Source organism: Giraffa tippelskirchi, chromosome 4 (genome assembly GCF_054371585.1).
Source record: "Giraffa tippelskirchi isolate mGirTip1 chromosome 4, T2T-mGirTip1v1.2.pri, whole genome shotgun sequence".
Taxonomy (NCBI): domain Eukaryota; kingdom Metazoa; phylum Chordata; class Mammalia; order Artiodactyla; family Giraffidae; genus Giraffa; species Giraffa tippelskirchi.
Window position 1 is genome coordinate 31,264,470 of NC_137278.1, and position 27,694 is coordinate 31,292,163.

General features: G+C 47.4%; 1 protein-coding gene and 2 long non-coding RNA genes across 5 annotated transcripts in view; 1 reads left to right on the forward strand and 2 right to left on the reverse strand.

Moving 5' to 3' along the window:
* The window catches only part of EFR3B (EFR3 homolog B), a 91,815-nt gene that overhangs the window by 51,202 nt on the left and 12,919 nt on the right, over positions 1-27,694 (forward strand). For 2 of the 3 annotated variants that reach the window (XM_081592740.1, XM_081592738.1), the window contains exons 5-13: positions 11,967-12,088; positions 19,778-19,927; positions 21,389-21,523; positions 21,976-22,054; positions 22,794-22,929; positions 23,202-23,363; positions 24,496-24,607; positions 25,191-25,242; positions 27,223-27,395. In XM_081592740.1, coding sequence (XP_081448866.1) covers positions 11,967-12,088; positions 19,778-19,927; positions 21,389-21,523; positions 21,976-22,054; positions 22,794-22,929; positions 23,202-23,363; positions 24,496-24,607; positions 25,191-25,242; positions 27,223-27,395 — 1,121 coding nt within the window. The remainder of the gene's footprint in view (positions 1-11,966; positions 12,089-19,777; positions 19,928-21,388; positions 21,524-21,975; positions 22,055-22,793; positions 22,930-23,201; positions 23,364-24,495; positions 24,608-25,190; positions 25,243-27,222; positions 27,396-27,694) is intronic. The other variant, XM_081592741.1, reaches the window with a different exon arrangement.
* LOC145546290 (uncharacterized) lies at positions 4,882-17,111 on the reverse strand. The gene is made up of 4 exons (XR_014082722.1): positions 13,525-17,111; positions 10,163-10,299; positions 6,036-6,125; positions 4,882-5,105 (listed from the first exon to the last, which is right to left on the reverse strand). It is a non-coding gene; the product is annotated as an uncharacterized LOC145546290 (long non-coding RNA).
* On the reverse strand, positions 18,279-27,315 carry LOC145546287 (uncharacterized). Its single transcript, XR_014082719.1, has 5 exons — positions 26,830-27,315; positions 26,127-26,241; positions 22,809-22,923; positions 21,859-22,169; positions 18,279-18,848 (listed from the first exon to the last, which is right to left on the reverse strand). It is a non-coding gene; the product is annotated as an uncharacterized LOC145546287 (long non-coding RNA).

Genomic DNA, 27,694 nt, shown 5'->3' on the forward strand with positions numbered 1-27,694 from the left:
GAATTCCCAACTTTGAAGGGATAGTTTGAGAGTTTGGAATGGACATGTACACACCACTGTGTTTAAAATAGGTAACCAAGAAGGACCTACTATATGGCACATGGAACTCTGCTCAATGTTATGTGGCAGCCTGGATGGGAGGGGAATTTGGGAGAGAATGGATACAGGTATTCGTATGTCTGAGTCCCTTCGCTGTTCACCTGAAACTGTCACAACACTGTTAATCAGCTATACCCTGATACAAAATAAAAAGTTTAAAACAACAACAACAAAAAAGAACTCCCAACTTCCTAAGCATCTGTCCTACTTGAATATCTCAGTTGCTTTCTTCAATTTCTTGCTCTCTCTCCCAGTTCCTTTTCCTTCAGGGAATATTTTCAGCTCTAGGCCTTCAAGCAGCTTGGTGTGGAAAGCTCTGACATGCAACTATTTTACAGATATCACCAGAAAAAAAAGGAAAGTTTAAGGTTTGTGCGCTTAGCCTTCCAAACCTGACTTTTCTGAATTTTTATTGCACAGGTTACAACTGCTTTCCTCTTCTAAAGTTGATTTAACCAGAAGATAGTCTTTCAACTCTTCTTTCAAAGACCAAAACTAACCACCTATTCCCCTCTTTCTTCTCTCTGTGAACCAGCTGCCTTTGACAAATTACATATACAGTAGCAAGGGTAAAGTCTTTTGTCACGTTGCCCTGGCAACAGCTTCAGATACTGTTTCACTTGCCCCGTTTAAGATAACTATAGTCTGGCAGAGAACATCTAAATGAAAGATAAACCAGTCATCAATGTGTCCACAGGGCATCTCCCCAGGGGGAGATATAGAAGCAGGTGGCTGCCAGCCCCAGAGTTCCCTGCAGCACATCCTGGCCCCTGGTAGGCATTATATAGCAACAGCCTTGAAAATTCCAGGTCCTGCAAATTCCTTGATTCCTCATCACAGTGAATCACTGCATTAGCAAGAGAGCAGTTGACTAATGATTAGTGTACTGCAGACAGTGGAGATTATATAAGGGCAGGTGATTATAAATGAGTCAGATAATTGCAGTAGGTTCAGAGTTCAGCTTCAGAGGCAGCCTTTGCTAGTGGAAAGATGCTTTTTCCAGCTCTCCAAGCCTGAGACTTCTGTTTCTTCCTTCTTTCTTAACAGATATTTATCCAGCCTGTGCTTGACCACCCCAAGGGTTGAAGCTATGCTGAAATTTGTCACCAAAAAAATCTGATTTTGCTAATACCATTCCTGCATATCATATGCAGTATAGTTTTTTAAATTTATTTGATGCCTGCAAGTCTTTAATGAGAATATCTGAATTTGAGGTGACGTTGAGGGATCAGGAGTCAGGAGATGATAGATCCAACTAAGCTCAACTATTTGCTTAGAGATTTACTTCTGCACAACTGCCTTATTGCCTGGTGGGTCCAAATGTAAGTTCTGGGAACAGTGCAGTGATCATGTGCCCTGACTTTTGAGGTCACTCTAAGGATAAACTGAAAATATTAAATATGAAAATGCTGAGGTTATTTACATAAACGATCTAATATATGAACCTAGTGTAAATAACAAAAGACTATGAAGGATCATGGATTTAAAGTTTGTATTTTCATCCCTACCTCACATCATATATAAAAATTAACTCAAGGACTTCCCTGGTGGCCCAGTGGTGGGGAGTCCTCCTTGCAATGCGGGAGACGTAGGTTCAATCCTGGGTCCGGGAAGATTCCAAATGCCCTCTGGTCACAACTAAGACCTAATGCAGCCAAATAAACAAATAAATACTTTTTAAAAAAATTAACTCAAAATGATCAAAGACTTAAATATAAGAGTTAAACTTATAGAACTCTTAGAAGAAATACAAGGGTGTATCTTTATGGTCTTGAATTTTGCAATGGATTCTTAGGTATGATAGTAAAAACAAAGGCGAAAAATAAATAAACTTGACTTCTTCAAAACTAAAAACTTTTGTGCATCAGAGGACACTACAGAACAAAAGACAACTACAGAATGAGGGAAAATATTTGTGATTCTCATATACAATAAGGGCTCAGTAACCAGAATATATGAAAAACTCTTACAACACAACAACAAAAAGAAAACCCAATTAAAAGTGGGTGAAGGATTGAATAGACATTTCACCAAAGAAGATATACAAATGTCCAGAAAGCACATGAATTGATGCTCAGCATCACTAATCATTACAGAAATGCAAGTCAGAAATCATAGAGAGATACTTCTTCACATCCACGAGGTTGTTTATGTATTTTAAAATCCTATAAAATGACGCGTTGGGAGGATGTGTAGAAATTGGAACACTTGTACCTTGCTAGCAGAGCTGTAAAACAGTGTAGACACTGTGGAAAAGAGTTTAGTGGTTCCTCCAAAAGTTAAACATATAGAATTACCATATGACTCAGCAATTCTCCCTAGATATGTACCAAAGAGAACAGAAAGATACTCAAACAAATACTTGTATACCAACGTTTCTGGCAGCACTATTGGAAACAACCAGAAGGTCACATATTGTATTTCTATTTCGATGAGATACCAGAATAGGTGAATCCATAGAGACAGAAAGCAGATTAGTGTTTGCCAAGGGCTGGGGTGGGTGGGGGGACAGGAATAGAAAGTGACTGATTGATGACCAAGATGTGGGTTTCCTTTTGGGGTTCTGCTTTAGTTGCAAAATATTGTGAATGTATTGAATGCTACTGAATTTTGCATTTTAAAAGGGTTCACTTTTTGTTTTGTGAATTTTACCCAAATTTTTAAAAATTGTGCTTTCATCTCAGATTGTGGCATACAGCCCTTTGTGTTTACACTGCACCCCATCCTGAAGGCAAGCACACTCAGAAGCAGCACAGAAGCGAGTCCCTTGGGAGGGGAGGGAAACTCTTGAAGTGTGTTGGGGTGATGTGGGACCTGGCGCGGGGGTGGGGGTCTCTCCTTCCGGTAAAGCAGAGAGGCCATGACTTGCCTGGAGGCTCTGTGCATGTGAAAGTCACTCAGTCATGTCCGACTCTTTGCAACCCCATGGACTGTAACCCACCAGGCTCCTCTGTCCATGGGATTCTCCAGGCAAGAAGACTAGAGCCGGTTGCCATTCCCTTCTCCAGCGTATCTTCCCCATTCAAAGATTGAACCCAGGTCTCCTGCATCGCAAGCAAATTCTTTACTGTCTGAGCCACTAAGAAACCACCCTCCCCTCTTCAAGACCTCACCTCGCAGATGCCTTCCCTTCCCTCTACCCAGGGTCAGCTCCCTCTGAGGCTCCCTTTCTTGGCCTCCCCGCCAGATCCAGTAGGAACCAGGCTCCTTGTCTACCTGCTGCAGCCATGCTCTGCCTTCTGCACCTAAATGCCCCACTCAGAGAACTTCTTGCAGAAAACCACCTGATGTGAGGATTGGGGCACCTACAGATGCATGCTTTAAATTTTGACTTGGGCTTTCAGGGCAGCTCCTTATCCATTCTTTGACCGCCGTCTTCTCTCATCTTCTCAGTGGTTACTAGAGACCTTCTGTTGTCTCCTCAAGCACCATCCTGAATCTGCTTCCTCAGTCTCAGAGGTGGCCTTGCCTTCTTCTGTCCACTGAGAAAACGGGGACTATCTGCTGGGGGTCCCTCAACTTGTATCCATCTTTTTCTTCCCCAAAGGTTCCCTTCTCCTCAGGAATCTCCCTACATCCATTATTTTTCTCTCCATGTCTCCACCCTTCCCCTTTTTCTGATTCCTTCCCTTAGTCTAAATATAAGTTCAAGGCTCTTCCAGTATAAAACAAAAGAAACAAAACAAACAAGGGAAAGAAAACTAAAAAAATTCACATTCTGCATAACCACGAAGTACCTTTAGCTCACCTGACAAAACTAGCCATCATTCCCTGATTTTAAAAAATTATTTGATTCAGATTAAATTTCCCTCATAGTCCCCACATTGTCTTGTATTACTGTCTTTCAAATCAGGATTCAGTATAGATCGTGTGTTTATTTTGTTTTCTGTGTCTCTTATGTCTCTTAACCTGTCCCAACCCCTCTCCTGTCCCTCTTCATTTTTCATGGTATTGACCAGGTCATCACTTTGTAGAATGTCCCACATTCTGGATTTGTCTGATTATCTCCTTGTGGTGTTCTTTGTTTTGCTCTCTTGTCTCCTGTACTTCCCACAGACTAGAATTTGGTCTGAATGTTTGATTGGATGCAGTTAAATACTTTGGGGCATAACGCTTCATGGAGAGTGCTGGGCACTGAGCATCTAAAAGAAGCGGGAGTGTCTGGCAACCCACTTTCATGGATGCTAAATGTCCCAAGTTACAGTGGTTACAGCCAGCTCTCTCAATTGTAAAAGGTTTTGTTTTTGTTTTTTGTCTTTGCACTTAGAAATCTGTGGAAACCATGCCAATAACCCATTCTTCACTCAACTTCCAGCTGACGTTTCTATCTCTGGTGGCATTTCTCCCTATTGATTGCACCTTCTTCATACTCCCTTGACTTCCTGGCCCTGCCAACCCAGCTCTCCCCACCTGGCCCATCCTTCTTAGTTCCTATGGTTGGCTGAATAATGGTCCCCTACCTGTATCCACATCCTAATCACTGACACCCATGAATGTACCTTAGATGACAGAAGGGACTTGGCAGGTTTGATGAAGTTAAGGATCTTGTGATAAGGAGATTCTCCATGTGCTCCCATCTTTCTAAGAGGGAGGCAGGAAGATCAGAGTCAGACAGCAGATCAGGAATAGAGAGAAAGAAATTTGAAGATGTTCCTCCGCTGGCCATGAAGATGGTGGAAGGGGGCCATGAGCCAAAGAATGTGGGTGGCTTCTGGAAGCTAGAAAAGTCAAGGAAACAGATGCTCTCCTAGAAGCGTCCAGAAGGAATGAAACCCTGCAGACCCATTTGAGACTTTTTTTTATTTATTTTTATTTTTGGCTGTACTGGGTCTTCACTGCTGCGTGCGGTCTCTCTCTAGTTGCTGTGCTTGGGCTTCTCACTGTGTCGGCTTCCCTGGCTGCAGAGCACAGGCTCTAAGGCACACTGGCTCAGTAGTCATTGCACACTGGCGTAGCTGCCCCGTGGCATGTGGGATCTTCCTGGACCAGGGATCTAACCTTATCCCCTGCATTGCAAGGTGGATTCTTAAACACTGAACCACTAGGGAAGGCCCCATTTTAGACTTCTGATCTCCAGAACTATAAAGTAATAAATTTGTGTTGCATTAGGCCACTAAATTGTGGTATTTATTAAGGCACTAAATTATTACAGCAGCAACAGGAAACTAATGCAGTTTCCTTCAGTGATTCTCTTCCTCCACATCCCCCTGAAATGTCTGCGGTCTCCAAGGTTACTGCTCTATCCTCTTCTCTGTGTGCTCCCTCTGGACAATTTCATCAATTCTTGTGGTTTTAACTGTCACCTATAGACTAGAAATTCTCTTGTCTCCCACACCAGGGTAGAAATCATCACTGCTCAAAACCAGCAGGCTAGAAGTGGGTTCCATGAAGGGAGCGGGGGGGCAGAACTATGATGCCGGGGGAATGGCTCAGGTCACGGGGGTCCGCCCCAGCAAATGATGGGGGTTTCGGAGCAGAAGCAGCCTGGGCTTCCCTGGGTCTGTACTTCCCGAGTGTAGGCCTTGGAGGCTGGCTAGCACGTGGGGCTACTTGGGATCAGAGAGGTCACTTTTTCGGGCAGCAACACTGGGCTTTCCCAGGAGTTTTTAAAACCACTGTCAGTTTTACAAAGAATCTTGAAGGAAAGCTGTACTATGGATAGACAGGGGAGGGTGTCCTAGGGCTTCCCAAGTAGCGCTAGTGGTAAAGAACCTGCCTGCCAGTTCAGGAGATGTAAGAGACACGAGTTCAGTCCCTGGGTCAGGAAGATTCCCTTGAGAAGGAAATGGCTACCCACTCCAGTATTCTTACCTGGAGAATCCCATGAACAGAGGAGCCTCGCAGGACAGTCCATGGGGTCACAAAGAGTCAGACACGATTGACGTGACTTAGCACACATTCACACAGGGGAGGGTGCCCTAGGGGGAGGGCCTCACCTTGGCCAGCAGTCACACAATTTTCAGGGCACCAACATGGCACAGTAGGACTGTTCCTTCGGCTTTAAGGAAAACTTCTCCCAGGAGTAGCTATAAACAAAAGCAGATGGGAGAATGGGTAGGGGATGATAAGTCAAACTGTGTGCTTCTACTGGGTATATACCCTGAGGAAACCATAATTGAAAAAGACCCATCTACCTCAATGTTCAATGCAGCACTATTTACAATAGCTAGGACACGGAAGCAACCTAGAAGTCCATTGACAGATGAATAGGTAAGGAAGTTGTGGTACATATACACAGTGGAATATTACTCAGCTATAAAAAGGAATGCATTTGAGTCAGTTCTAATGAGGGGGATGAACCTGGAGCCTATTATAAAGAGTGAAGGAAGTCACAAAGAGAAAGACAAATATTGTATATTAACACACACACACATATATATATATATATGGAATCTAGGAAAATAATACTGATGATCCTACTCGCAGGGCAGCAAAGGAAACAGACATAAAGAACAGACTTTTGGACATAGTGGGAGAAGAAGAGTGTGGGATGATTTGAGAAAATAGCACTGAAACATACATATTACCATGTGTAAAATAGATAGCCAGTGGGAGTTTGCTATATGACGCAGGGAACCCAAAGCTGGTGCTCTATGACAATCTAGAGGGGTGGAATGGGGTGGGGAGGTCGGTAGGGGGTTCAAGAGGGATGGGACATATATATACCTATGGCAAATTCATATTGATGTATGGCTGAAACCATCACAATATTGTAAAATAATTAGCCTCTAATTTAAAAAAAGAAAAGTGTGGTTTATGAGATCTTTTACAACTAGGGTTCATCTTAGTGCAGCAAAACAACTTTCTTCTTATGAAGGTGAACAGAGTAAAAAGGCCTGCAGTCCTAGATCCACAAAAGAGTTGGGGTTTCTCTATACCTAGTATTTTAAACCGTGGTTCTGTTGTTGATGGCAGGAAGTTGTGTGGCTCAGAATATCCAACTACAGAAGAGAGAAGCCTGGCTTGTGCTTGGAGAGACTTGGCTAGCACTGAAGTAAGGCCGACCAGCAGCTCAGCTTCCATTTTCCAGACCCAGGGAGGGCTGGTTTTGCAATGTCAATATTTGGAGCTTACTCTCTCTCTATTGACCCAACCTCTTAGTAACTCTCAGTTTTCATACAACTGTAGCTCTTTCCTGCCTGTGCCAGAGGGTGAGTGAGCAACTCCTGCAAGCATAGCACCCTTTGTTGTGTATGAAGAGCTGAAACTTTGATCATGAAAGGGTGGCTCTAGCGGTGTGAATGGCCCTTGAAGTGTCACATCTTCACAGTCTCCAGTTTGTTGCTATGGAGACCTTTCTCATCATGACAATGTCTTTAAAAAATAAAACAAAAAAACCCTACTTTATTATTTCACAATCTTATACATTAGACAAGTAGCATTTTAACGAAAGCCATTCTTAAGTTATGAACCAGCAGTGATTGGGGTGAAGTTGACAGGAAGTTCCTGCTGTTTTAAGCATTTAAAAACATTAGTGGGTCACACAAATACAGGGGCCCAGTGGAAACTCATGGAGTATTGACAGCAAGCCCGAAATCCACTGTGGTAAAAATGGGGTGGCAACTGTTAACGGTGATGGACTGGCCATACAATTCTAAGAGGCAGCTGCTCTTGCTAGCCCCATTGTACAGATGGGGTGGCTGAGGCACGGAGAGCCTCATATCAGCCTCCTAGTAGTCTGGCTTCAAACCTCTTCTCATAATCGTGACACTGTTCTGCCTCTAATAGGAGGAATGGAGGCTCTGCTTTAAAACCCAGAGTCTCAGCCCCCATCTCAGCCAGCTTTGGTCATGTTTCCCACGTGGACTTCTACAGTGAGTGTGGCCCTGTGACCAGGGCCCTCCGATATGATCCTCTGAACCATGATTACCAAAGTTTCCATTTTGGCCTCCTCTCATCAACCCTGGAGGACTCAGGAGCAGCTTAAGGTGGGCTCTCTTGGAGCTGCACCCATGGGGATACCCAGGCCAGCATTCCCTGACCAGGTCATCTCTGTTGTCCAACTTTCAGACTAGGGGAAGGGAAGCTCCTCCTATCAAGCTACCAAACCAAAGGTTCCTAAGGATGCTCAGAGATCCTGGTACCAAAAAGTGGCTGTTTTATTAGCCCTGATGCCATTCATAATGTAATAAATGGGGCTCACACCCTCTGGATGGCATCAAGTACAGTCTTGTCCCCAGATCTTGTAACAGAGCAAGAATCTTAGAGAGTGAGGCAATGGAATAATCAGCCTGAGCTGGGAGGCTGTAGCTTCCTGGGCAGTTCTGGGCCTCAGAGACGGAGACACTTGCTCCTTGGAAGAAAAGCTATGACGAAGCTAGACAGTGTATTAAAAAGCAGAGACATCACTTTGCTGACAAAGGTCTATATAGTCAAAGTTTTCCCAGTAGTCATGTATGGATGTGAGAGTTGGACCATAAAGAAAGCTGAGCACCGAAGAATTGATGCTTTTGAACTATGATGCTGGAGAAGCCTCTTGAGAATCCTTTGGACTGTAAGGAGATCCAACCAGTCCATCCTAAAGGAAATCAGTCCTGAATATTCATCGGAAGAACTGACGCTGAAGCTAAAGCTCCAATACTTTGGCCACCTGATGCGGAGAACCGACTCATTAGGAAAGACTATGATGCTGGGAAAGATTGAGGGCATGAAGAGAAGGGGGTGACAGAGGATGAGATGGTTGGATGGCATCACCAACTCAGTGGACATGAGTTTGAGCAAACTCCAGGAGCTAGTGAAGGACAGGGAAGCCTGGCGTGCTGCAGTCCACAGGGTCGCAAAGAGTCAGACACGACTGAGCAACTGAACAACAAAGGTCCCCACCTGGGCTTCCCAGGTGCTGCTAGTGGTAAAGAACCCGCCTGCCAATGCAGGAGACATAAGAAATGGGAGTTCAATACCTGGGTCGGGAGGATCCCCTGGAGAAGGTAATGACAACCCGCTCCAGTATTCTTGCCTGGAGAACCCCCGTGGACAGAGGAGCCTGGCGGGCTACAGTCCATGGGGTCGCAGAGTCGGACACGACTGAAGTGACTTAGTTTACACAAGGTCCTCTCCAGCGGTATCATCATCCTCTGCCCGTTCCCCCTGACAACTGCCCCCATCCCCAAAGCAACTCTCCTGGGTTGTTTGGTCTGAGGCGCTAGAGGAAGCCAGGATCAGAAGCAAAGTCGGAGGTTTTCTGGGCAGAGCTCTGCTGGAGAGACCTGCAGTGAGGCCTCTGTGTTGACACCTGGGTTTTTCCTGCAGGACCCTGGGCAATTATGTAACATTTGTGGGTCTTGGTCTCTTTGTCTTCAAAGTGAGAATAATAATCTCTCTCTAAATTAGAGTCATTTTATGAAATGAAATAGCTGATGCATATAAAATGCTTAGGGTAGTACCTGATACATGTATGTTCTAAACATCATTGCTATTAGCTCATCAACTCCCATACCAGTGACCGTGAAGTCTGGTTATTCATTCTCCTGATATATATTTGGGTCTACACAGTCAATATATATTTAGGACCAGGTATTTTTTTTTTAGTTATTATTATTTTTTAAAATTTTGGCTGTGCTGGGTCTTCATTGCGCTGCTCAGGGTTTTCCTGTTGCGGAGCTTGGGCTCTGAAGTGCACAGGCTCAGTAGTTGCCCACAGGTGGGCTAGTTGCTCCGGAGCATGTGGGATCTTAGTTCCCCGACTAGGGATCGAACCAGTGCCCCCTGTACTGGAAGCCAAATTCTTAACCACTGGACCATCAGGGAAGTCTCAGGGACCAAGTCTTTCTTTAACTATTTCTCCTTCTTTATTACTGGCCTCTTTTCTTCTTCAGTCTTGTTTTAATTATTTTGAAATGCACACACTCTTGCATACACAGTCTTATCTTAAACTGCCTTATCATATTTGAAGTAGATAGAGTATCAATAAAAGAAAGAACTGTAATGAATGAAGACTGGGCTGCTTATTCCTCACATGGGAAGACCAAGACATAAGAGAAGTCAAATGTCTCACTCAAAGGTTCTCCGACCAGTTAGAGGCAGATCTGTAGGCAGAACCACATAGCTGCATGACTCCTCTCACCTGATGGACCAAGCCAGGCTTCTGATTTGCGGAGTGCAGCCTGGGACCATCTTGGTGGTGGTTAAGAGCAGCGATACACCCGTATTTAGCTCCAACCTCTGTATCAACTCTGGTAGCTTAGCTGGCAAAGAATCCGCCTACAATGTAGGAGAAAGAAAGAAAATGAAGTCGCTCAGTCGTGTCCAACTCTTTGCGATCCTGTGGACTGTAGTCTACCAGGCTCCTCTATCCAGGGGATTTTCCAGGCAAGAACACTGGAATGGGTTGCCATTTCCTTCTCCAGGGGATCTTCCTGACACAGGGGTCGAACCCGGGTCTCCCGCATTGCAGGCGGACACTTTATCCTCTGAGCTACCAGGACCCTGGCTCAACTGCTGGGTCAGGAAGATCCCCTGGAGAAGGGAACAGCTACCCACTCCAGTATTCTGGCCTGGAGAATGCCATGGACTGTACAGTCACAAAGAGTCAGACATAACTGAGCAACTTTCACTCACTCTGTATCAGCCTGACCCTGTGTCCTAGCCTGCAGGATTTAGGAAGGTCACATAGCCAAACAACAGCTTTATCGTTGTTTCTAGAACGCTCAAACTTATGTCTAATCGATGATCTTGTGATCACATGGATTACCACTACACCTCTTCTGCCTAACCACGTCAATAAATCGAGCAATGTTGTTTGGATTTATTGCTAATAGCAGAATAATCACTTCCAAATACATATATACATTTTAGATGTATCTTTGAAGAAAAGATTTCCTTATTTGCGTTGCATGTTGAGATCTATGAGTCGGCAGAAAATAAATGTGTATTTTTTATTGAAAGAATAAAACACTATAATAATTAAGAATGTTTGTGGGTTGCTAATTTTCATCTGAAAAAAGTTGTTAACAACTTTTAAATATTTAAATGGGGAAAACAGGTTGACAATTGATACTGAATATTGTGAGAGTGTACTAACTAGATAATTCTAGCACTAACAGTATGTCCTTTTTGAACCAACAAAGGTTTGTAAAAATTGAATAATAGTACAAGGCAGAATAATGGAGAAAATAGTCTAAATCAAATCTGTTTAGAGTTGTTTGTGGTACTAAGCAAAATAAGCTATAAGAATTATATTTCATTTTGGATAATTTAACTCCACTCAGTCTGTGACTCTCGCTTCTCTGCGGGGCTCAGTAGAAATTAAGTCCCTATTTAGAACTGCAAATCCGCAGCACAGCGATGGCAGAAGGGATCCAGCAGCTGAGAATGCTGAGCGAGACGTAATGAACTGAAATGGCACACCTTCAACATGTACTCAAAATTTTCACAATAAAACATAGTTACGGTTTCTAATCAAAGTTCAGATTTGCCCTGGTTTCCCAGAATGCCTTCTAGGGTGGTGCTCTATGCTTTAGGATTGGCTTTTGCTCAACTGCAGCGTTGCTCCGCGAAGCCTCTCAGCCTGTGTGTTTGGGGCAGCTCTGGATGTTAATGGGAACAGGAGTTTAAGTGACAGAGCTCCCCTTTTCTCTTCCATTCTCTGCTGACCTAGCAGGGAAGGGCCAGGGATACCTGTCTCATGTAGACAAGAAAAGGGAGCAGAATTTGGTACTCAGATCTCCAGAATCTGGTTCTCAAATCTCACAGTGTGCTCTGGGAAGCAGACTAGAGCTGGATCCAGGGGTGTGTGTGTTTCCCAAGATGTGTTATCCCATGTCTTTCCTATGGCAAAGGGTCTGGGGACACCAAGTGCCAGAGCCCAAAGGTGGGGAGCATGGCGGGTCACCTTCCTGTCATTTCTCCATCTCCCCTCCCCTACACAGTTTGTGAAGTTTGCCAACATCGAGGAGGACACCCCGTCCTACCATCGGAGCTACGATTTCTTCGTGTCTCGCTTCAGTGAGATGTGCCACTCCAGCCACGAGGACTTGGAGATCAAGACTAAGTGAGTATAAGGCAGGAGCATCAGCGGGTCCCCAGAGCTCCCAGCCTGGAGTGCCTGTCTAATTTTACCATTTACCACAGCTCTGGTGTTGGCAGGGAAAAGGTTCCCAGCGGGACTTAGGCGAGTGCGTGGGCAGAGTTGTGCTCCCAGCACGTGCTTTCTAAAGGAATAGCCTCAAGGGACAGAAAACAGAGCGAAGTGTAAGGTCATGGTCCTCAGAGCCCAATCTGAGAGCCAGTCACCCCCCACACACACACACACACACAAACACCCATGCTCTCTTTTGTTCAGAAGTGCATGCACTTATACAACCCAGAAATATTCCCACTTACCACTCTCCACCAAAATAGTGTGTTAGTGTTAGTCACTCAGTAGTGTCTGACTCTTTACAACCCTATGGATTGTAACCTGCCATGCTTCTCTGTCCATGGGATTTTCCAGGCAAGAATACTGGAGTGGGTTGCCATTCCTTTCTCCAGGGGATCTTCCTGACCCAGGGATTGAACCTAGGTTTCCTGCAATGCAGGTGGATTCTTTACTGTCTGAGCCACCAGGGAAGCCCACAAATATACACCCAAAAATAAAAGCCAAAGTCCTCGCATTGGCTGACCCCTGCTGCCCTCCTGACTTCATCTCATCCCCTCTCCCACTGCACATTCCCTTTCAGCCCCACAGGCTTCCCTGCTGCCTTGGAAACACACCAGGGACATTCCTGCCACAGGGCCTTTGCACTGTCTGTTCTTCTGCCTGAAGTGCTTTTTGTATGAATCTATATAGCTCACTCCTTCACCTCTTCCAGACTTTGCTCAAATATCCCCTTGTCAACAACGCCTTCCCCTGAAAATTCCCACATACCCCATCCCTTTCTCTCTCACCCTGCTCTGTTTTTATTTCCCCTTCAAACATGTTTCATCATTTGCATATGTCTCTCATTCATTATCTATCTCTTCCCACTAGAATGTCAGCTCTGTGAGGGCAGGAATCAGTTTCATTCACTGAAGCATGCCAAGTGCCTGGAGAGCAGCAGGCATTCAAGAAATACTTGTTGAGTAGGTGAATGAAGGAATAAGTGCTTCTCAGATGAACATCTTAAATGACAGAGCACATTTTTACACACACACACACGCACACACACTCATACAAAAATACTTCACTCACAGAAATAGACTCGTTGACATAGAAATTAAACCCCTCAAATAACATCACAGAGAAATTCACACAAATATAGGCTGACACAGATAGACAAATCACGACACAGCATCAGGCTGATGAAGCAATACATTGGTGTTTTGTGCCAAGCATCGTCCTTGGAACTGAGAGGTGCAAAAGATGAAAAGTATACCCCTGCCTATGAAGAGTACATTATCACCTCTGGGAGGTGATATGAAACTAAGGGAAAGGAGGAGAGAGGAAGGAGAAGGGCTGAGCTAATTCACCTGACAAAGCTTCAGGAGTCGGAGGAGGCTGAGGCTGGGAGGCTGAGGCTGGCTGGCCAGCACGCCCACAGGAGACCAGTTCTCCATGGCTTTTTTCCAGAACTCAGCTGCTGGCTCCTTCCTGCATCACGTCAGCACCCCAAGGGATCTGGAGTGCCACGTGATGTGTGATGGCAGGGTCAGGGAGCCCCGTGTGCCCTTAATGACAGCTTGCAAACCATGGCTGATGTTCTGGGTTGGAGGAACATCAGGGCGCAAACCCCGCCATCCCCCAGGCTGCCAGTTCCCAAAGCTCCTGAGCCTCAGGACTGCTCTGGGGCAGGACCCGTGTGACTGGCCGGCAGTACCCCGGCTCCCCAGCCTCCCCTCTCTGGAACCAGCCGGGGGCTCCCTGGTGCTGTGCTGCCGCAGTGCCTCTGTGATGCTGGTGGGAGTCAGGGGAGGAAGGAGCCCCCTGTCTCCCCAGTGCTGATTCCCGCAGCAGCCACCTCACTCCAGATGGCTGTGGAGAGGCAGAAGGGGCTGGAGCAGGTGGGGTGTGTCCAGAAGCAGGTGATGAGGAAGAGGCAGGGCGGTAACCAGGTGTGACTGTAAGGGATGCTGATCACACAGGCAGAGCCCTGCTTCGGGAAAGGGAGGGGAGGGGACACTTCTCATGCTGTTCTACACACACTCACACACATACACAATCACACACATGCATACCATCACCCAATACACAATTGCATACACAACCACACACATACATACAATGACATCCACACACACACACAGTCACGTTCACTACACAAACCCATGTGTCATGTTGTGTTAGTGGCTCAGTCATGTCGGACTCTTTGCGACCCCATGGACTATAGCCCTCCAGGCTCCTCTGTCCGTGGAATTCTCCGGGCAAGAATACTGGAGTGGGTTTCCATGCCTATCTCCAGGGGATCTTCCCGACCCAGGGATTGAACCTGGGTCTCCTGCATGGCAGGCAGATTCTTTACTGTTTGAGCCACCAGGGAAACCCACACACAATCACACACCCATACACATACAACCATGCGCATATACACAATCCAGGGCAGGAGAGGAGAAGGCGCAGTCACGCCGTGTCCTGATGACGTGGACAGCAAATGAACACTGGGAGAGGGGTGCTGAGGTTTGCTCCTGACAGCTGGGTAGTGCCCTCAACACCCACAGCCTGGCACCTGCCACCCACAGAAGGGAGGCTGAGGGGTGAGGAGCGATTCTCCCTTGCTCTTGTCTCCCATCCATAACCTCCCTGCATCTCTTCTCCAGGAGCTCTCCCCTGGTCCTTCACAGCCTTTGCAGAGCCCAGAGCTCCCTTCTAAGAACTATCCTTGGGTCTCATAAATAGGGGTGTGTAGTGTGTGTGTGTGTGTAATCCCCTTGGGTTCACACTCTCTAGGTCCCCTGCATGCAGGCAGACCTCCACTGAGCCCATTACAAAAAGCAGTAAGAAGCTGCTTCTCCTTCAGGCCCAATCAGTCAGCGCCGGGTGTCATGGAAAGAAATGTGTTCATATGTGGAAGGGATTCTGGGGAAATTGAAAGAGTGAATAAAAATTAATTCATAGTCATGAAGAACGAAACCCTGAGTATAAAATTTTCCACCCCCCGGGCCTGGTTTCCCTGCCAGCCAGACTCTCTTGGGTGGGACAGGAGTCCAGCATGTCTGGGATTTATTTCTGTACTGCATGAGGGAGAATCTTTAACCTGAAGCCAACAATAGTTAGCAGAACTGTATTCCAGTTAATTTTTTCTCCAATCTGGAAAGCCTCAGCTCAGGGTGTTGACTGGGGATCAGGATGGGAGTAGCTGAGTGTTTGCCCAGGGAATCCGTGTCCATTGCCAGCAGCCTAACTGGTCCTGGGCCAGGGCATCTTGGTGCATTAGGCAAACCCCACTACCCGTTTATGTTCTCTGGGTTAAAAAGCTCAGCATAGCACCCTGGTGCGCACGTGCTCAGCCGCTCAGTTGTATCCGACTCTTTGCAACCCCATGGACTGTAGCCCCCCAGATTCCTCTGTTCATGGGATTCTTCAGGCAAGAATACTGGAGTGGGTAGCCATTGCCTTCTCCAGGGGATCTTCCCAACCCAGGGATTGAACCTTGGCAACATCATTTAAAACTGAAGTTGAAGTTACAAATGACAACTAAATGTTTAGAAAAACTGCTCAACTCCAATAAGGGGTACAGGAGTTGAAATGGCTACAAGATGTGAGGATTTTTCTGAGCTACAAAATTAGAACAGTTGTTTAAAATGAGATCCCCAGTGCTGAGGCAGAAACAGTGAGGACAGCCGTCTCCTGCAGCTTGTGCGATGGGGGTGGGGGAGGAATCTGGCAAAATTGGGAGCCTTTTATTTCTTATCTTTCGACTCAGTAATTCCATTCATGGCAATGATTTGGAATGTAGTAAAGTCGGACTTGGCTTAGCAACTCCAACTGTGCAACTCAACAACAACAAAGTACTTTATGCAAGGATGTCCACTGTGGCGTTATTACAGAAGCGAATTTAGAAACAACCAGTAACCAATAGGAGACTAGTTTAGAAAGTTCTTATAACAGTGTATCAAGTAACCATTCAACATGTTTGTGAGTTAATGATATAGGAAAATGATTGTAATAGAATGCTATGGGTGAAAAAAGCCAATACAAATTAGATAGGCAGCAGGTTCTTCTGTTAACATATTATGCACAGAAGAAAAGCAGGACACCAAAATGCCAATGATAATTATCTTTAAGTGGTGATGGCGGGGGATAAATCATCTTTGCATTTTTCTATAATTAGCATGTATTATGTTATAATCAGAAAAAGGTTTGTTTAAAAAAAGAAACCTCAGGATGAAATAAACAGCCAAGAAAGAGGGCCCCCCTTGGCAGGGCCATCCTGTCTCCTTGGTCAGCACAGTGGATACTCAGTTCAGTGCAGTTCAGTCGCTCAGTCGTGTCCAGTTCTTTGTGACCCCATGAACTGCAGCACACCAGGCTTCCCTGTTCATCACCACCTCCTGGAGCTTGCTCAAACTCATGTCCATTGAGTCGGTGATGCCATCCAACCATCTATCCTCTGTCATCCCCTTCTCCTCCTGCCTTCAATCTTTCCCAGCATCAGGGTCTTTTCTAGTGAGTCAATTCTTGGCATCGGGTGACCAAAGTATTGGAGTTTCAGCTTTAGCATCAGTCCTTCCAGTGAATATTCAGGACTGATTTCCTTTAGGATTGACCAGTTTGATCTCCTTGCAGTCCAAGGGACTCCCAAGAGTCTTCTCCAACACCACAGTTCAAAAGCATCAGTTCTTCGGCTCTCGGCTTTCTTTATAGTTCAACTCTCACATCCTTACGTGACCACTGGGAAAACTATAGCTTTGACTAGACAAACCTTTGTTGGCAAAGTAATGTCTCTGATTTTTAATATGCTGTCTAGGTTGGTCATAGCTTTTCTTCCAAGGAGCAAGCGTCTTTTAATTTCATGGCTGCAGTCACCATCTGCAGTGATTTTGGAGCCCCCCAAAATAGTCTCTCACTGTTTCCATTGTTTCCTCATCTATTTGCCATGAAGTGATGGGACTGGATACCATGATCTTAGTCTTCTGAATGTTGAATTTGAAGCCAACTTTTTCACTCTCCTCTTTCACTTTCATCAAGAGGCTCTTTAGTTCTTTTTCGATTTCTGCCATAAGGGTGGTATCATCTACATATCTGAGGTTATTGATATTTCTCCCAGCAATCTTGATCCAGCTTGTGCTTCATCCAGCCCAACATTTCGCATGATGTACTCTGAATATAAGTTAAATAAACAGAGTGACAATATACAGCCTTGACATACTCCGTTCCCAATTTGGAACCAGTCCATTGTTTCATGTCCAGTTCTAACTGTTGCTTCTTGACCTGCATACAGATTTCTCAGGAGGCAGGTAAGGTGGTCTGGTATTCCCATCTCTTGAAGAATTTTCCACAGTTTGTTGTGATCCAAACAGTCAAAGGCTTTGGCATAGTCGATAAAGCAGAAGTAGATGTTTTTCTGGAACTTTCTTGCTTTTTCGATGATCCAGCCAATGTTGGCAATTTGATCACTGGTTCCTCTGCCTTTTCTAAAACCAGCTTGAACATCTGGAAGTTCACAGTTCACGTATTGCTGAAGCCTGGCTTGGAGAATTTTGAGCATTACTTTGCTAGTGTGTGATATGAGTGCAATTGTGTGGTAGTTTGAACATTTTTTGGCATTGCCCTTCTTTGGGATTGGAATGAAAACTGACCTTTTCCAGTCCTGTGGCCACTCCTGAGTTTTCCAAATTTGCTGGCATGTTGAGTGCAGCACTTTCACAGCATCATCTTTCAGGATTTGAAATAGCTCAACTGGAATTCCATCACCTCCGCTAGCTTTGTTCATAGTGATGCTTTCTAAGGCCCACTGGACTTCACATTCCAGGATGTGTGGCTCTAGGTGGGTGATTACACCATCATGGTTATCTGGGTCATGGATCTTCTGTGTATTATTGCCACCTCTTCTTAATATCTTCTGCTTCTGTTAGGTCCATACTATTTCAGTCCTTTATTGTGCCCATCTTTGCATGAAATGTTCCTTTGGTATCTCTAATTTTCTTGAAGAGATCTGTAGTCTTTCCCATTCTATTGTTTTCCTCTATTTCTTTGCATTGATCACTGAGGAAGGCTTTCTTATCTCTCCTTGCTATTCTTTGGAACTCTGCATTCAGGTGGGTATATCTTTCCTTTTCTCCTTTGCTTTTTCGCCTCTCTTCTTTTCTCAGCTATTTGTAAGTTCTCCTCAGATAACCATTTTGCCTTTTTGCATTTCTTTTTCTTGGGGATGATCTTGATCCCTGCCTCCTGTACAAAGTCACAAAGCTCTGTCCATAGTTCTTCAGGCACTCTCTCTATCAGATCTAATCCCTTGATTCTATTTGTCACTTCCACTGTATAATCATAAGGGATTTGATTTAGGTCATACCTGAATAGTCTAGTGGTTTTCTTCACTTTCTTCAATTTAAGTCTGAATTTGGCAATAAGGAGTTCATGATCTGAGTCACAGTCAGCTCCTGGTCTTTTTTTTTTTTTTTTGCTGACTGTATATCTTCGGCTGCAAAGAATATAATCAATCTGATTTCAGTATTGACCATCTGGTGATGTCCATGTGTAGAGTATTCTCTTGTGTTGTTGGAAGAGGGTGTTTGCTATGACCAGTGTGTTCGCTTGGCAAAACTCTGTTAGCCTTTGCCCTGCTTCATTCTGTACTCCAAGGCCAAATTTGCCTATGACTCCAGGTATCGATTTCCTACTTTTGCATTCCAGTCCCCTATAATGAAAAGGATATCTTTTGTTGGTGTTAGTTCTAGTCTTGTAGGTCTTCATAGAACCATCCAACTTCAGCTTCTTCAGCATTACTGGTCGGGGCATAGACTTGGATTACAGTGATATTGAATGGTTTGCCTTGGAAACGAACAGAGATCATTCTGTCGTTCTTGAGATTGTATCCAAGTACTGCATTTTGGACTCTTTTGTTGACTATGATAGCTACTCCATTGCTTCCCTTGTGGCTCAGCTGGTAAGGAATTCGCCTGCAATGGAGACCTGGGTTCGATCCCTGGGTTGGGAAGATCCCCTTAAGGGAAAGGCTACTCATTCCAGTATTCTGGCCTAGAGAATTCCATGGACTGTATAGTCCATGGGGTCGCAAAGAGTGGGACTCGAGTGAGTGACTTTCACTTTCAGTGGAGACTGGACCTGTGCAAAAGGGGTCCCCTCTGTGCTGTTACTCATGTGTCCTCTGATTTCTCAGCCAGCTTGGTCCCAGCCAAGAACCCCTTGTGCCCGAGAGCCTGACAGCTCTGTGCCTCCCCTTCCAGATCCCTTCCCCCTGTAAGTTGCCCTCAGCCCTAGTTTCTGCCTTGTCAGTTCTTGGAAGCCCTTTGGGCTCTTATATATTAGTCTCAAGCTGGAGAAAACCCAACTGGGTACTAAGAAGCCTGGAGAAAACTGGCACCCTAGGGATGAAACCCGAGTGGTACAAGGGCAAGGACAGTCTAGGAATCTCCAAGACAAGCTGGAAGACATGGCTTTCAGGCAGCCAGCCAGGAGGCCCAGTCACACGAAGAGTAGAAGGTGGGCTCCCCTCTGCCTTTATGGGCATCTATAAACCCCTCGCTGTGCTCCCCTCCTTGTCACAGAAGCTGGACTTGCCAAGGTTTGCAGACGTCATGGCCCCTGTCTCCCTTTTCTTTACAGAATCCGAATGTCAGGCATCAAAGGTCTACAAGGAGTGGTGAGGAAGACAGTAAATGACGAACTGCAGGCCAATATCTGGGACCCACAGCACATGGACAAGATCGTGCCATCGCTGCTTTTCAATCTGCAACACGTGGAGGAGGCAGAGAGGTGAGCGGGCGAGAGAACGGCTTGCACGGCCACTCTGCAGCCCTCCCAGGGTGCTCAGCAACCATACGGCTGGGGCTGGTTGGTAAAACCCAACTCCAAGGCCAGGGATCTTGGCGTTTGTGGCTTGTTCCACAGCGCATCCAAAGCTGGTTCCTTGGGAACGTTGGCTCTGGCCTTCTGCCAGCCCTCTGTACCCCTTAAGGTCTGCTTTCCTGAAGGAAAAGCAGTGATGGTGCTGGGCTCCCTGGGGTGAGTGTGTGCTGAACACAAAGCACCAAGAGTCTGGTTTCCTCAGTCTTTCAAGAAGCAGCAGAACAAGGAGGTTTTTAAATGCCAAAAGAACCCGATGCTGGGAGTTAGGGCAAGAGGAGAAGCAGGTGGCAGAGGATGAGATGGTTGGATGGCATCACTGACTCAATGGACGTGAGTTTGAGCAAGCTCCAGGAGATAGTGAAGGACAGAGGAGTCTGGTGTGCTGCAGTTGATGGGGTTGCAAAGAGTCGGACTTGACTTAGCAACTGAACAACATGGTTCAAGTTGCTGAGGAGGGCCCTTCTTCTCCCTCACTTCCTAATGGTGTTTCAGGTCCTTAAAAAATGCCCACCAGCCAGCAGCCATTTGACATGAGCTCCAGATATTAGATTTTAATCTGGGAACCCCCAGACATGAGCTCATCCTGTTCATGCCACTTGCTATTCCCCTCTGTAAAAAAGGATGGAGGGAAAGGTTCCTGGTGCTGTCCACCTCCACTGTGCATGACACCAAGTGAAGATCTGAGTTCCCCACTTTCTTTCCATTGATACTGCGTTACTGGAGCTGGTTGGGAAATTTAGTATGCCCTCTGGTGGTTATTCCTGGAATAGCATTATCTCTGACAAGCTCCTTAGTGGTCTCAGGTGGTCTAAGGATGAGGAATCCTGGGACTCCTATCCAGATCTGAGCCCACTCCCTGTGACTGGGGTACCACTGAGTCAAACCCAAGCCAGCACCCGTTTTTTCCCTCCTGAGCCTTTCTTTTTTTCTTTCCTGCTTTTTGCCCTCGCTCCCCTCTCCCCTTTTCTTTTGCTTTCTCCAACTCTGCTTGCATCCCTCTCTTCTTATCTCATCTCTTGTCCCTTCCAAAGCCTTGGGGGCATGGAGATACCTGTGGTCTGCGCCTCCCCAGGTCCATGGTGCTCAGGGCACCTTCCTTCCCACAGAGACCCATTAGGCCTGTCCCTAGGGTGTCCAGAAAAAGAACTTGATCCCTCCTCCCGCCATCTTCCTCCACTCTGGGCTTCCTTACCCCATTTAACTTCTGAGAGCCTGGCCATCTCCCTGTGACCTCGCACAGCCTACATCAAGTTCCTGCTTGTCCTCCTGGGTCCGTTTGCATGAGGGAAGCACAGAAAGTCTGCACAAAGCTGACTCTCAGACTGTGCATTCCATCCTTCTTCACCCACGGGCTGTGTGTTTCCGCAGCCGGTCCCCCTCCCCTCTCCAAGCACCAGAGAAGGAGAAAGAGAACCCGGCAGAGCTAGCTGAGAGGTGCCTTCGGGAACTGCTGGGCCGGGCTGCCTTTGGCAACATCAAAAACGCCATCAAGCCTGTTCTCATGTGAGTGTTCCCCTCCCCCGCCCACTGGCCTCCAGCTTTGAACTGTTTCAGGTCCAGCACCTTCTTGCTGACTCAGGAGGAGGGAAAGAGGTGTCATTGTCATAGTTGAGGGGCTGCAGCCAAGTTGGTCCCCTCTTGTGCCCACGTTCTTCTGCATTGTGGCATCAAAAGCTACCACATAGTGGCCAAGCACAGTTTTGGGGAGAGGAGTTGGCAAGAGGAGTCCCAAGGCTAAAGGAAGGCGCTCGGCTTCATTCCTGAGTCCACAGCCACAGACCCTGTTCCTTGACTTCTCGTGCTTCTCTCACCTGCACCTGAAAGCCCTTGCTACTTACCTGGAAACTTCGAGAGGGGCTGGGTCTCTCAGGACGGGTTATGTTCCCACCAAGCTTCTCCTCCTTCTTCACATCACCTGCACTTCATAGTTACTCTCCACATTTTCTCCCTCACAGCCATCTGGATAACCATTCTCTTTGGGAACCCAAGGTGTTCGCCATCCGTTGCTTTAAAATCATCATGTACTCAATTCAGGTATGATGGTTCTCCAGGTTCCGCTTGTCCCCTTGGCCCAGGGTACCCCTGGGAGCGGGATGGTGCACACCTGGAGAAAACCAGCCCCTAGTCGTCTGAACTGCTGCTGCTTAACCTAGTCGTGGAGAAGGACTGTTTTAAAACATTTTATTTCTAATATGTTACAGACTTATACTTTATAAAACACAAAAAGAATTCCTAGAAAAAGTTAAGTGAAAACCTCATGCGAAATACAAGCCCGCAGACCGTAACTGGCTGCCATGGCTGTGTCAGATTGCTTACTCAACATTTCCTCTCAATTTCTGTCCTTAGCTCAATGTAAATGGGCATCAGACAGATCGTGAATTGGCACCAGACCCTGGGCCACACTTTGAGCAGCACTGGACTAAATCACGTGACCGCTTGTGGCCCTTACTTTAGGACCTGGGACCCGGGGAAAATGAAAAGGAAGACAGCATTTTTAAACTGACTTCTGACCCACTTGGAATGAAAGGGCCCAGGAAATACGTGGAAATCCAAGTCTTCACTGGGATCTGACTCAACTCCTCCTTGGACCAAGGAGGGGGGAGAGACTCAGGAAGTGCAGCCAGGGTATCTGGGCACCACCTCTAGTGCCCGCTAGCTTTGGGACCTCACTTTTTGCCCACACAACTTTGGGTCCTCCTGGAGGGCTGCCCTGGCTCAGAGGCCACGTGGGGGGGTTGCTGTTTGGGGACCAGCACGTCTTCCTCCCCCCCAGCCGCAGCACTCCCACCTGGTTATCCAGCAGCTCCTGAGCCACCTGGATGCCAACAGCCGCAGCGCGGCCACGGTGCGGGCGGGCATCGTGGAGGTCCTGTCGGAAGCTGCCGTCATCGCCGCCACCGGCTCTGTGGGTAAGGGGTGGGGGGGACTCTTGAGCAGAATGGGAGCTGGGAAGCCCCTCAAGGACGAAGAACTGCCTTTAGCGGTGGGCTGTCCCTCCTTCCAGAAAAAGGAGGTGTCAGAGCGGTTATCCTCAGGAGGAGAAATCAGCCGGGGAAGGTGGGAGGGCAGAGGAAGCCCCTGGCTGGAAGTGGGCCTGGGCTTGCCCGGTAAGCCTGGGTAGGGGACAATGAGCCAGGAGTGCCAGCCCCAGATGGCAGGTCTCCCACCCCGCTGTGCTCAGGGCCCACGGTGCTGGAGATGTTCAACACTCTGCTGAGGCAGCTGCGGCTCAGTATCGACTACGCTCTGACCGGGAGCTACGACGGGGCCATCAGCCTTGGCACCAAGATCATCAAGGAACACGAAGAGCGCATGTTCCAGGAGGCAGTCATCAAGACCATAGGTGGGCCCCGGAAGGGACGGGGCCCGGGCCAGACCTGCTGAGGGAGGGGCAGATGGGCAGTCCCCATACCCCCAAGGATGTTAGTCCCTGGCGTTGTGGGTTTGTCATCCACTCAACATCGTGTTAGGGCTTCCCTGGTAGCTCAGCTGGTAAAGAATCCGCCTACAGTGCAGGAGACCTGGGTTCGATCCCTGGGTTGGGAAGATCCCCTGGAGAAGGTCATGGCAGCCCACTCCAGTATTCTTGCCTGGAGAATCCCCATGGACAGAGGAGCCTGGCAGGTTGCCGTCCACCGGGTCGAAAAGAGTTGGACACGACTGAGCGACTAAGCACGCACGCTCGCACTTCGTGTTAATGCACAGATACTGGAGGAAGTGAAGTCAGCCCACGGTGCACACAGCTCAGAGTGTCCCTGGGGCCAGGCTTGAGTTAGATCACAGAACAATCTCTCTGGGTTTCTCAGCCTGGAGTTCAGATCAGAGGCTAAGAGAGGCGAACTCTTCTTGCACCCCAATCCCCATTAGGCCTGCCTGATCCTGCCACGTTTGAGCGATTGGAGGGGTTCAGTTCAGTTCAGTCGCTCAGTCGTGTCCGACTCTTTGCGACCCCATGAACCCGCAGCATGCCAGGCCTCCCTGTCCATCACCAACTCCTGGAGTCCACCCAAACCCATGTCCATTGAGTCAGTGATGCCATCCAACCATCTCATCCTCTGTCGTCCCCTTCTCCTCCTGCCCTCAATCTTTCCCAGCATCAGGGTCTTTTCAAATGAGTCAGCTCTTCACATCAGGTGGCCAAAGTATTGGAGGGGAGATGAGAGAAAGACAAAAGGAAGGAAAGAGGACAGGGAGAAAGCTGTGGGTATGCACATGGATATGGAAGGGGAGAACTCTGAAGTCTACACGTGCTTGTGAGGCCTCAGAGTCTTCCTGTTCCAGTGCCACTGGAGCGTCCCCTCTAGGTCCCAGAGACCTTCACCACAGCCATGGGAATAACAGGTCAAGGGATGGGAGCCTGGAAGAGTCAGCTGGCACTCCTCACAGTAGTTTGTTCGGCTGAAAGGCTGAGCAGGGACCCCCCACAGCTGCCGGCCTTACCAGAGCCAACCCTCTCCTCTGTCTTTTCCCTGCAGGCTCCTTTGCCAGCACATTGCCTACTTACCAGCGCTCCGAGGTGATCCTCTTCATCATGAGCAAGGTTCCACTGCCTTCCCTGCACCACTCCATGGAGACGGGGAGGACTGGGTGAGTCTACCCTGCCTTCTTCTCCCTTCTTGGATTCCACCAACGCCCCTTCCCACGTTTCTGGGCTCTCTCCCCTCTCCACCTTAATATTCCTGGTTCTGCCCTCACATATTTTCTCTCATTCTGCTCTCAAATCCCTCCACAGCCTTTCGTGGGTCTTTGGATCCTACGTAACTCCACTGACTGTCCCATCAGTAACAACCTCCCACCTTGAGGGGTGTGTGTGCTAAGTCGCTTCAGTCGTGTGCTACTCTTTGTGACCCCATGGACTGTAGCCCACCAGGCTTCTCTGTCCATGGAGATTCTCCAGGCAAGAATACTGGAGTGGGTTGCCATGCTCTTCTCCAGGGGATCTACCCGACCCAGGGATTGAACCTGCATTTCTTTACGTCTCCTGCACTGGCAGGCTGGTTCTTTACCACTAGCTGGTCAGCATCTTTCCTCTGGAAGTCATTGTCCTGGGTAATCCAACAAGTTTAGCCTCTTGGAGAATCTAATCACAAGAGAGAATTGGGCACACAAGTGTGGGGTCTTCTGTATCTGTACCACCATCCTGAAGATCATCTGTATCTCTGATCTATAGAGAGAACAGGAACCGACTGACCCAGATTATGCTGCTGAAATCCCTCCTTCAGGTAAGCCTCTCCTGTCCCCATTCCTGCTCTGCCTCTGCAGGAGGCAGCTCCTTCCAAGGGACCAAGAGAAGGCTACCACTTTCTGTTGTGCAGGTTTCACACTGCACAAACATGCCCAGCCAAAGGGGTGAGTAGGGGACTGAAATCTAACCTGTGTTCCACTCACTAGGCAGGCTGGGCACCCACCCATCCAACCAAGGCTGGGTTATCCAGAGCAGGCAGGACACCTGTTTCTAACTTCCACAAAGGTACCTTCTCGGCTCCTGATGGTCTTGTCACTCAAACCTTATCTCTGTATTGAGATGGAATCTACTGGTTCCTGCCCTTTCTCCTTCCAAGTACGTCACCAGGTCCCCTCCACCTGTTTCTCCCTTGGCATTTATGCCCACCTCAGTTTCCCAGTCACCATCTTTCCCTTTATCAGTTTTTTAAAAATAATAACTATAATTATTTTAGGTAATTTAATTTTAAAATTATTAAAAAAATTTTTTTGGCCATGCAACGTGGCTTGCAAGATTTTAGTTCCCTGACCAGGGATCGAACCTGGGACCCCAAAGTGAAAGTGCCAAGTGCCAAGTGCTAACTAACCACCGGACCGCCAGGGAATCTCCGCCCCCACTCTCCACTTATCAATATTTTTGCATTTGTCTTCTTTCCATCTTCGCAGCCATCACTGGAGCCTAGGTTTATTGTTCTCAAATGCCATTCCCATGACCAACTTGTTTAATATATGGATTCCCTAGAGACTCAAACCATCAGTTTGAGTGAGGTCCTAGAATGTGTATTTGTAACAAGCACCGCAGGTATTTTTGTGCACAGCCCTGGCCTAAACTCTGGACATTTCACAACTAGATTACTCTCTTGGTTGCTCCCTCCCTCCTTACCTATCTTAAATACAACCAAGAAGAATTTTCTAGAAACGTTCCTCATGGATTGCTCCTTGTTAAAGAGTAGATCTCAGTTTCCAATTGATGTACTCCAGATTTCGAACTTCTCAGACTGAAATTGGAAGGCCCTCAGTACCCATTCCCTCCCTAGAACCTCCATATCACTCCTCAACCTGTCTCTGTGCTAACCATGCTAGTTGGCACAGCCCCCTAGCTCCTGATCAGGCCTTCCGTCCCCTCTTCCCAGCCCACACCTTTCATGGCACCCCTTATTATAAAGGCTTTTCCTACTGACACCCACTTCTAGTTACCTCCTTGGTCTATGTATTCCTGCCATTGTTTTGCTGAGTTTACCCTCGTTAATTTGTACCCAGCATCTTACCAAGGTGATGGTTGGGGACGCATCTTAGATACATCCCCCTTCAGTGAACACTGACACCACCAGGCTTTACCAGAGCCTCAAGGGCCTGCTGAATCATCAAAGGCATTGTTTTGCAATATGGACTTAACAGTAAATCTGTTTGGCTGCTTTTTGACAACATCACGGATGAGATGTCTCAGTATGCCAACAGGCTTTAATCCAGAGACCACCATCATGGCCTAGCTAGAAAAGGTGTAAACAAACACTATGTGTGTCCTCTGACTGTGACTATGTCTGTGGGTTCTAATTCATCAGCCCAGCTGTAAGTTCTTCCGCTACCTCTCCTTTTCTTTGTGGCTGTTCATGCTCCTGATGAAGTGTGCTTATGGTGAACATTCACCGTGTGTGCCTTAATGGGTTGGAACTTCAGGTTCAGATACTCTCTGGCTTCTTGCTCCCCTCCAGTGCTCATCCTCTGCTTGCTTTTAGCAGCTTAATGTCCCTGGATACTGTCCCCATCTGCTCAGCCAAACTGAGCTGAGCAGGTTGCCTCAGTAGATGTTGGAGGGTTCCCCAAAGCTGCCTAAGGTAAAGGACAGGGGGAACTGGACTGGGAGATGTTTAGAGAGGATGGATGCTTGGGACCCAGCTCCTGCTGGCTGTTTCTCCATCTCCTCACTGCTGCCAGGAGGACCGGTGTTCCTAGGCATGTGATCCCGGGCTCCCTTGCAGGTATCCACTGGCTTCCAGAGCAACAACATGATGTCAGCTTTGCCCAGCAACTTCCTTGACCGCCTTCTCTCCACCGCCCTCATGGAGGACGCAGAGATCCGTCTCTTCGTTCTAGAGATTCTCATCAGTTTCATTGATCGTCATGGCAACCGTCACAAGTTCTCTACCATCAGGTGAACTTGGGGTCTCCCCCTCAGTTTGATAGGTGATGGGGGAGAAGGCTCTCATTAGGGTCTCACCCTCCGGTGGGAGGACAATGCAGATCTTCAGTGGGGACCCCTCACCAGGGAGTTGACCATGGATGTGGACCCAGGGTTCTTGCGAGGGAAGCAGACTGAAAGGGTGCTTGTGTCTAAGAGAGCAAGGGAGGGAGTGGAGATTTGGGAGATAAAGAGCAGGTACTCACGGGAGCTCTTTGGTAGGAAGAGAAGAAGAGGATGCACGGTTATCAGTAGACTGGGGGCTGAAAGGG